This window comes from Monodelphis domestica, chromosome X (genome assembly GCF_027887165.1).
Source record: "Monodelphis domestica isolate mMonDom1 chromosome X, mMonDom1.pri, whole genome shotgun sequence".
NCBI lineage: Eukaryota > Metazoa > Chordata > Mammalia > Didelphimorphia > Didelphidae > Monodelphis > Monodelphis domestica.
The window spans coordinates 76,405,411-76,415,347 of record NC_077235.1 but is presented as its reverse complement, the minus strand read 5'-3'; the positions used below and the strand labels follow the sequence as shown (position 1 = coordinate 76,415,347).

The 9,937-nt window shown below is 54.4% G+C and overlaps 1 protein-coding gene across 4 annotated transcripts; it reads right to left on the bottom strand.

Moving 5' to 3' along the window:
- Positions 1-219: 219 nt before the first annotated feature.
- Positions 220-9,937, bottom strand: LOC103099394 (potassium voltage-gated channel subfamily C member 1-like). Of its 4 annotated transcripts, none has more exons than XM_056809568.1 (5): positions 9,611-9,902; positions 8,656-8,967; positions 5,826-5,897; positions 3,760-4,276; positions 220-3,205 (listed from the first exon to the last, which is right to left on the bottom strand). In XM_056809568.1, the coding sequence occupies exons 4-5, from the start codon at positions 4,237-4,239 to the stop codon at positions 2,375-2,377; spliced, it is 1,311 nt and encodes a 436-aa protein (XP_056665546.1). In that variant the 5' UTR covers positions 4,240-4,276; positions 5,826-5,897; positions 8,656-8,967; positions 9,611-9,902; the 3' UTR covers positions 220-2,374. The 4 variants fall into 4 exon arrangements, with proteins under 4 accessions (XP_056665546.1, XP_056665547.1, XP_016282106.1 ...); XM_056809569.1 differs by having other exon boundaries at positions 3,760-4,273; positions 9,611-9,840; XM_016426620.2 differs by lacking the exon at positions 8,656-8,967 and having other exon boundaries at positions 3,760-4,273; positions 9,611-9,937.

The window sequence follows — 9,937 nt, the reverse complement described above, 5'->3', positions numbered from 1 at the left end:
GTCTGTCCTTGTTTCTCAAGAAGACCGATGAAATCATGACGAGAGAGTGTGATATCCTGATGTCTTGGTTTGTGTGGGAATTGGATCAGCATGGTGGGCAGGGATAAAGCAGAACTCTATTGACACCTAGATCTGTGTTCCCAGGCATCTGTGGTTCTCTATGGGCAAGACATGTCCCCTCTCCCATCTCCATCCAATCCAATCCAATCCAGTCCCATCTAATCCAATAAGCATTTATTTGAGCATTTACTATGTGCAATGCACTAGAAGCGGAGTATACAAAGACAGAAAGGAAATAATGCCCTCAAGGGGCTTACAATCTATTCTACTCAGGGGAAGGGGGTGGTACCACATGCAGAGTAAGCATATACATAATACTTTGAAAAAGAAGATCAATAACTAGGGAGATTATGGTTGGCTTCCCAAAGGAAGTGGGGGGCAGGAGAGCTGAGCCTGAAAGGGAGTTAGGGATTTTAAAAGGCAGAGGTGAAGAGGGAGTGTACTCTAGCCTCTACAAAAGCCAGAGATGGAATTCTGAGTTTGGAGAATAGCAAATAAGGTAGGTACTTCGATTAGTGTAGTTGGTGAAGGGCAGTAATGTGCAACAAACCTACAAAGGTTGACTGAGAAGTTCGTGGTTTATGTCAGGTCAATAGGGAGCTACAGATGGTTCTTGAGAGACCAGAAAGATTGACCCCAGTTGGCCAGGCCATAGAGTTGGCTCGGGAGTAAAGGAGAATCTCCTTGGAACAAAGCTGAGATGGAAGAGGGTAGGAAAGGGACTTAGTATCTACCCTTGGGTGATTGTTTCCCTCTCTGGATTGTTTTTTTTCCCATCTATAAAGTGGGAGGTTTAGGTGTGATGATTTCAAAACTCCCACAGCCTGTGTTCTATTCTTTCTACTTAAGGATCCACCCAGGCTGTGGATTCTAATTGCGCAGGTCTAATTGCCAATAGATCATAAAGGGCCATGTTGGTGTTGACCCAAGTTGCTAGTGGTCGAATAGGAGGAAGGAGCCTTGAGTTTGGGGGTTCCTGAGGTCTGAGGTCTAACCTTGGCTCTGCCACTCCCATGTGACTTTGAGTGAGATGCTTCCCCTCTCTAAGGCCTCAATTTCATCATCTAGAAAATGGGTCTAGCTCCTGCCCTACCTCTTTCACAGTGATCAGCACATGAGAATGGATGGGAAGTGAGACCATTCTGAGCCTCAGTTTCCTTAAATGTCATATGGGGATACCAGTATTAATGGGGGCACTAGAAGGGGAAGCAAATAATATTGGTGGCTCTAATGATACAATTTAATCTGCTAACAGAAGCTCTGACCCCTTCCGGGGAAGGGTGAGGCAGCTACAGAAGCAATAACATTTGGAGGCTTTTGGTCCCCCCTGGAGGGGTATGGGAAAGGGATTGTGGGGATCAGGAGAAATTGCTGGGAATCTGCCAGAGTGCCCAACAGAAAGGTGGGAGGCATTGGATTTGGAACGCGAGGACCTGCTTTCAAATGGCAGGCCCTTCTACAGGCCTTGGTTTCTTCCTCTTTCCAACAATGGGGTAAGACAACATTGTTCCTAAGCGTCCTTCTAGCTCTAAATCCTGTGTGCACAGGTCACCTCATCTCCCACCCTCCCAGCACTTTAGAGTATGAGTGTTGCCACCACCACCTAGTGACAGCCTTTGAGAACTGCATCTTCTCCAGCTCCACCTCTGCCAGCAGCACCCAGGTAGGTCCACAGAGTTGACACGTTTCTTCTCTTCATCTAGAGATGAGAACCTGGAGGCTGGGCTAAGAAGAAGGGGCCAGGGGGCATAGGACCGTGGAGGTCCAACCTCTATCCAGCCCTGCCCTTTCAGAAGATGAAGGCATCTCCGTGTAATGGATAGAGGCGCTGCACTTGGAGTCAGGAAGACCCGGGTTCAAATTCCACCTCAGGCACATACTGATTGTGTGACTCCAAGCAAGTCACTTTACCTCTGCGTGCCTCAGTTTCCTCATCTGCAAAACGAGGGGGGTGGACTCGATGGCCTCCGAGATCTCGTCCTGCTCTCAATCTATGACTATGAGATGGTTTGGGAACAGAGGGCAAATGACTCCAAGCTATAGACACCTCCCCACCCCCTACAAAAGCCCTAGTAATGGCGCCATGGGCCTGAACCTGACCCCGTTTGCCTTGGGACAGAACGGAGCTATAAGATTGTTTTATGAAGCAGGAAAAGGGTACAGGATGACCTGGCAACGTTCGGCACAGAGTTGGGTGGGCAGGGATGGGAGGACCAGTGGCCTCCGTGTTAAGCTTTCCCTGGGGAACTGAAATAGTCAGGGCAGGCACCTGGGGTCCCATCCCACCTCCCCGAGGAGCCTGGAGCCTGTCCCATCACAGGGTCCCACTGGGCCTCAGCTTCTGACGGGCCAGGGCAACAGCGTAGCATCTCTGAAAGCGGACCAGGAGGATGGGCACCAGAAGGACACTGGTCAGCATGCCTGCCATCGCTGTGATGGCGGCTGTGACCTGGCCCAAGGCAGACATGGGGTAGATGTCCCCATAGCCCACGGTGGTGAGGGTGATCACCGTCCACCAGAAACAGGTGAGGATGTCAGCAAAGTGTACCTCACTCTGACCCTGGCCATGGCCAGTGCCCAGCAGCTCCCCGTAGAGGAAGAGAGAGCCAAACAGCAAGATCTCTCCAGCCCAGAGTAGGAGAAGGAGGCCCGCCTCACGCCAGGATGAGCGCAGTGTGTGAGCTAGCACCCGCAGGGCCAGTGGCTTCTCCACCAGTCCCAGGAGGCGGCCCAGCTTAAGCACGTAAAGCACCCGCAGGGCGCCCAGCACCAAGCAGAGGCGGGGGTGGCGCTCAGCTCGCCGGCCCACAGCCAGCTCCACCAGCACAGGGAAGAGGGATGCCAGGTCAACCAGGGTCATCGGGCTGCGCAGAAACTTGACCTTGTTGGGACAGGAGATGCTTCGAGCCAGCAGCTCAGCTCCGAACCACAGCACGCACAGCAGTTCCAGGTAGAGAAGGTGGGGGGCTCGCTGGTACACCAAGCCTGGGGTAGGGGCCTGAGGTGGAGGCAGGCCATCCTTCTCACCATCCCAGGGCTCCAGGGGCCGGAAGTTGGACGTAAAGTACTCCAGCTGCACTGAAGTTTCTTGGAAGAAGATGACCAGGACACCCAGGAGGAAGAGCATAGACAGGAGGGCAGCACACTGTGGGAGGGGAAGGGACCAGTCAGGAGGCTCCCAGCCAGCACCGCCCCCACCCCCAGGGTCCCCAAGCCCCTGCTGGGAGAGCTCCGGCCTCTGCGGAGCCTTCCCAGACACACTCTACCTGGCTCCATTGGCTTCTGTACTTAAGGGCTGCTTCAGCACCTAGGGCCAGTGCTCAGTTTGCACTAGAAAGGTTTGGAAAGAAAGCAGCAGAGAATCATAGCGTATCAGAGCATAGGAATGGAATGGTGGAGCTAGAGGGGCATTAGGAGAGACAGAGGAGCGAACATTAGAGCTGGGAGGGCCCTCAGAGCATAGGACGGTCCCAACAGAGGCCCTTGGAGCGGGGCGCACAGGATGTCAGAGCAGGAAAGGGCCTGAGAGCAGAGGATGACCCTAAATAACACAGCATCATATGCGTGTGTCCCAGAGAAGAACGGTGCTTGGTGAATGAGGCCTGACCCCAAGGCCATGGGGATGGCCCTCAGAGCAGGGGCTGGGAGGCCAGAGGCCAGGGAAGGGTACAGAGCCTGTCAGGGGGCCCAGAGCATTACCTTGCCCGCTAAGGAGGAGCAGGGCTGGTTAAGCAGAGTCCACAGCCATGGTTTCCAGGTCCCCTGGGCCCTGGTGGAGTTGGGGCTCTCGATGGGTCCCAGCAGACCTTGTTCTTCACCCAGCTCACTCTCCTCCCAGGCATGGAAGTCCTCCGCCCGTCCGTCACCACCACTGAGCTTCAGCCAGCAGCAGGGGGCCAAGGGGGCATCGGCTAGCCCCCAGAAGGCTAGCTCTTCCTCCAGCACCGCCCGGCATATGTCTGGGGGGCAGTGCAGCTGGCGCGTTCGGTAGTAGCCCAGTACGTAGCCAAAGAGGTGGGGGCTACGGTCGAAGAAGACCTCTCGAGCCAAGGGGCTACCCATGGGTGGCTCTGTCAGCTGATAGAGCCGGGTGCCAGGGAAGGCCCGAAGAGTGCTGTGGTACGTCTCATAACGCACGCCTCCCACGTTGAGGACCAGCCTCTCGCCTGAGCCCTCCATGACCCGCCTGCCTGATTCTTGGGTCCACTTGGTTCTGCTGATGAGAAGAGGTGACCCGTTAGCATTGGGTCCACGAGAGATCTGGCCTGGCTCCCCAGTCCACCCGTGCTCTTCCTGCCTTGCTACTCTAGTTGTCTCCAGGTATAGGCTTGGAAATAAGAGTTCCTGAGAAAGGAAATAGTTCAGGCAGGAGAATGAAAATGTGAAGGGGGCCAGGATTCAGAAGGCCTGCTCTATGCCAGGTTCCAGTCCTAGATCTGCCACTGTGCTACCTTTAGGAGCTCAGCCAAGTCACTTTCCTCTGGGCCTCAGTATCCATTTCATAGCTATAAAATGAAGGAATTGAACTCAGTGCCCCCCTGAGATCCCTTCCAGCTCTGGATTCTGTATTTCAAGGGTTTATTTCCAGTTGTAATGTTCTTGTTCTCCACTCTAATCTTTCTTGTTCTAGGTTCCCTTCCCCTTACCAACCAAAACAGGGAAGTTCGATCTAAAGGGACCTCAGTGACCATGCAGGCTAACCCACGAGCAGAAAAGAATGCCATCTCTATAATAGACCCAACAAAAGGTCATCTGGCCTTTGCTTGAAGACCTCCCCAATGAGGGGGAACTCACTACCTCCTGAGGCAGCCCATTCCACTTTGGGACAGCTCAAATCATTACAAGGTTTTACATGACATCAAAAGTACCCATGCTTCTTTGTGACTTCTGCCCATGACTACCCCTGAGCCTAATGGCTCTCACCTTCCCACACCCAACCTTCTCTCCTCCAGGAAGAACATTAACTATTCCTTTGATGTCCTGGATTTAAGGCTTTTTAAAAAAAACAACAAACAAACAAAAACATCTCCCCTTCCATCTTAGAATCAACTGGTTCTGAGACAGAAAAGAGGCAAGGGCTAGACAATGGGAGTTAAATGACTTGCCCAGGTTCACTCAGTCGGGACGTGTCTGAGACCAGATTTGAACCCAGGACCTCCCATCCCTAGGCTTGGCTCTCAATCCATTGAACCACCCAGCTACCCCCTCTGGTAAATTTGTCTGTATCGTCTGCATTTTCTGTGGTGGGTGAAAGAAAGGTTGTCTTATATCTGGTACCTATATTGTAAAGAGTTGGGAATTCTATTGGCTGCATTTGGGCAATCCTCGATAATGGCCATATCCTGCTTTATTCAGATGTCCTAGGAATTTAATGTTGTCTGATTCATCAACTTGTGAAATTCATTTCTTGAACCGCATGTAAAACTTTACATTTATCCAGATGCCTTTTATATGATTAGATTCGGCCCTTTTCAGTCACTTTCTCTCCCTTGGGCCTCCAAGCTTGGCCCTTTTCAGTCACTTTCTCTCCCTTGGGCCTCCAAGCCAGAATATAGTGGAGTGTTCAGGAACAGAAAGTGATGACTTGCAGGAAAAACACATGGCAAGTGACAAGTGACCTTAACTTGACCAGATGAGTCAGGGAGGGGAGTCCCTAGACCTCAGATTTCTAACTGCTTTCTTTCCGCTTTTCTCTTCCCTTTTTCTGAGCACAGGTCAGAGTCTAGCAATCCTGAGGGGGGAGATTTCCAACCTTAGGGCTTTACCTTGTCAGTGATCCTGTGTTCCAGAGTTCCCAAGTGATTGGTTCTTAAGTCTGAGAGTCAGAGACCAGCCTCCTAGAAGGAGAAAATTTCTTCAGAAGAGTATCTGGAGAAAGAAAGGGATCCACCCCCAGCAGAAGGGCCAAAGCCACATCTGTTATGGAGTCCACCAAGTCTGGACCTTTAGACCCTCGGCAAGAATGCTGTTGATTGCTGGGAAAGTACAGACAGAATGTGAATGAGGAGTGCTGGTTCAGCAGCCAATTCAAGTGCTTAAAGTACTTTGAGGGTGAAGTCTATTGGGCACAGGCTCTGGCAGTCTCATACCCATGTGGTGGATTGAGTGCCATTCAGGCGTTTATGGACCCTACTTGAAGAAACATTGGCAAGAGTCATGATCTCATTTTCTTCAGTTTCCCCAGAATTTAATGCTGGGGTGCAAGCATCAGCAAAAGAGAAAATCTGACCCTTCTGGGATCAACTCTGAGCATCAGAAATGAGGTCAGTTGGAAAGGGCCAGAAATGTTCTAGAGGCATTTCCCGGGATTAAAGTCAGGAAACCAGATTCAAATTCTGCCTCAGCCATGTATTGCCAGTGTTATCTTCACCTCAGTTTCCTTTTCAACATACTAAAGGGAGCTTCCCTCCCTTCCCACCATCCCTTTCCCACCCACTCCCCTCCCCCCAACTCTGTAACAAGGAAACATAAACTACAAACCAACTCTACTACTGTTCCTGGATGGGGCATGTCAATTCACTTACTCTCCCTTAGACTCACTTGCCTCTCCTGTAACCTCCCAAACCAAAATGGCCCTCCATTTCCCTTTGTGCATCACTTCTGGAGCACGAGGACTATCCTTGCTTTTACACTGGTACATAGTAACTCACATCTAGTAAATGATTTCTTTTCTAATAGTTTTTTTAAATAAATGCTTTCCAGTTCATTCCTGCATGTTCTAAGAATCCTGCTTGTTCTAAGCTTCTATGTTCTAAGCTGTCTTGGAACTCTGCTATTCTATGTTCTCAGCTCCCTTCCAGGTCTTTCTTTGTTCTAAATTCCCTCCAACAATCTGTGAACTCCACTTTGGGGCAGATCTGGGCCAGAGGCCAGGGGGGGGATTCCCAAGGGAGCATGGCCACGTGAGCCTACATGGTGGACCCTTTCTTGGAGGGAAGGCACCAGCCCTGGCCTGGGCTCCTGGAAGGCAAAAAGTGGGCGAGAACAGCTGGGAGTCTGATTGGAGAGGTCCGGGAATGCTTGTTAGCACCATACAATTTATGGGGTGGGGAGGGTCACTGCGGAAGGATACTGAGCGGTGGAGAGCCTTTGAAAGGCTTTACAAAGAGCTCCCTTCACAAAGACCCCTGGGGGCGGGCAGGTAGTCCAGACCCTTCGTGGAGGGGAGCAAACTCGGCCCACGGAGGGGGGGAAGCGAACATAAGCCCAGGCTCTTAGCTAGGGAGCTGCAGGGGAAAAGCGAGCCTGCCCAAGAGTGCTCAGAATAGGGAACCCGGGAAAGCCCGGAGTTTTCCAAGTGAAAAGAGGATTTGGGGCTCACTGGCGTGCCACCTTGAGCTGAGCCCCAAAGGATAAGAAACCACACAGTGGAGAACACTGGAGCTGGGAAGAAGCTCAGAATACAAAATACTAGAGCTGAAAGAGAACTTAGAACCGAGAGGGTCCTTGGAACACAGAATGTTCCAGCTGAGAGAGAGCCCAGAACATGGCAAGTCTGAAAACACCGAGAACCAGAACTCAGGGGCCGAGAATGAGAAGGCGAAATGCCAGCGATGGAAGAGATCTTAGTTGGTGCTGGGAAGTCTTTAGGACCAAGCACTGGGCAGGAAGCTACCTTAGAAGTGGGACCATCGGGGCTGGAGGAGGTCAGGCTGATGTCAGCCGGCTCACCTCCCGTTGGGCAGATGGGAAATGGGAGAGCAGATCGCATCCCTCAGCATCCCTGGGAGCCTGGGATCTGGGGGCGCTCCAGGAGCCTCCCGTTGAGTCTCCAAGAACTGGGCATCAGTCTGTGCCAAGGGTGCGGTCAGGGGGACGAGAGCTATATGTTGGGGGGGGCCGCATCGGGGTGTAGGAAGATCCCTCCCTTCCCCCTCCCCAATTGCTCAATAGGAAGCAAGTCCAAATGCTCGAGCGGGGGTGGGGTGGGGGTGGGGGTGGGGGGGTCGGGCAAGCGCTAGGCCGAGAGTGCCAAGGCTTTGGGTGGGTGGAAGGAGCGCTTGAGCCCGGCTGCTGGGCTCCTGCGCTGACACCAGCACCCTTCCTTGCGCAGGCAGGCAGGCAGGATCAGCCGCGTGGTTCTAGCCACAGAGGGGGAAGCCCAGGAAGGGTGGAGTGTGGAGGAGGCCGAGGGGTCAGAGAAGTTTAGTGCAAGATGGGATCCTAGAAATCATCCCCGCCTAGGCTTGACAGAAGAGAAAACTGAGGCGCCCAGAGGGGAAGGAACTTGTTGAGCGCACCCAGCTGGCAGGAGCAGAATTCGAATCCAGCCACGGGTCCCCCGAAATCATTTGGAGGAACTTGGGCTGGGGGAGGGCTTGTTTAGGCACCTTGTCCCACCAAGGTCACCCAATGGGCGGCGGCAGAGCCAGTCTTCTGACCCCAGAGTCTCCGGGTTCCCTCTGGTTATGCCTGAGCAGAACTGAGCTCGCTGTGCCGGGGAGCCGGAGCGGACAACAAAGAGGAGGTTAACGTGCTCTTGCAGATAAGCCTCGCGCTTACCAGCCCCGAAGTCCAGTCCGGGTCCTCCGGCCCCGCGAGGGGACCTGCTTCCTCCCGCCCCTGCCCGGCTCCCTCCACCCTGCTGCTCCCTACCGTGTGCCTAGGCTAGGGCTCCTCAGCCGAAGAGCTCCGCTGGCTGGGGCCAGGGGCTGGGGGCGCTGGCGGGGGGACGGGGAGTTCCTCGGGAGCTCTCCTCTCTTGGTGTGTCCAGGCAGGAATGAGCCCGGGGCCTCTGGTGGCTGCAGATGCAGGGGCTACACGGGTTCTCCCCCTCATTAGGTTTGCAGACTTCACCCCCGCCCCTGGTGGGGAAGCAGAGGATGGCCAGCCCGGGGCCAACTTCTCTGCCCCTCCTTCCTTCTCAGGCTCGGCTCCAGGCCTGAGCACAGGGAGGGGGAGAGGCGGCTGGGGGGAAAACAGGAAGTTAGGTGGTCAGGCTCTGGGCCAATTCACAAGACTGGAAATTTGGAACAACAGAGCCCCCATTTCGGCTCCTTCCCCCCCCCCCCCCCCGCCCCAGGACAATGCTCTCAGCAGCCGCCTGGAATCCGGCGAGCCCCAGGGAGGGGGGAGAGGGGAGGTGAGGACCAGAAGACAACACATGTTCCAGGCCAGATGTGCTCCTGGCCACATCCAGCTGTTGCTGCCCACTCATCTTTCTGGCCGTTTCCTCGGGGATTAGCCCTGCTCAGAGAATGGGCTGTTTGACTCGGTCCTGTGCTGACGTTGGCTGGGGCCCCAGTCTCTTCGACACAAACCATGCTCCCCCTCCCTCCCCCTTCTTCTGGGCTTTGGGGCTGCCTCGAGCCCGTTCTCTCGCTCTGACTTGGGGGCTGGGGGGGGGGGATCGGCCAAGCGGCCCAAGATTTCCGCGTCGGCCGGCCCCCACCCCCATCCCGACTCTGGAAGAGTCCAGGGGAGGGGGCAATTGGCCTGGAGCTCCCTCCAGGGTTAATCCCCGGGCCAGACGCTCCCCGCGCCTCCCAGCAGGCTGGAAACTTCCTGACGCCCCGCATCCCCGAGCCGGGAGGCACCTTCCGATTCCTACCTGAGCAGGAATCTCCTCTCCGGTCATGCCACCGAACGGTCGTCAAGCTGCCAGGTGACCCCCAAGGAGCGGAAGCGCACTCCCGCCCCATCACACGTTCCTTTCTAAAATCCCGATTTGGAGGCTCTCTTTGTTTCTCCTCCGCCGCCTTCTCCCTCTTCCGGCCAAAGAACAAATAAACACCTAGAAAGCGGCTACTGGGTGGCGGGTCCTTGGGCTACCCGGACCAAAAAAGGAACTAGCCCTGCCCTCGAGGAGTTTACAGTCTTACCCAGAACCCCCCACCCCCACCCCCACGCGTGTAAACGGCATTAGGTGATTAGATGG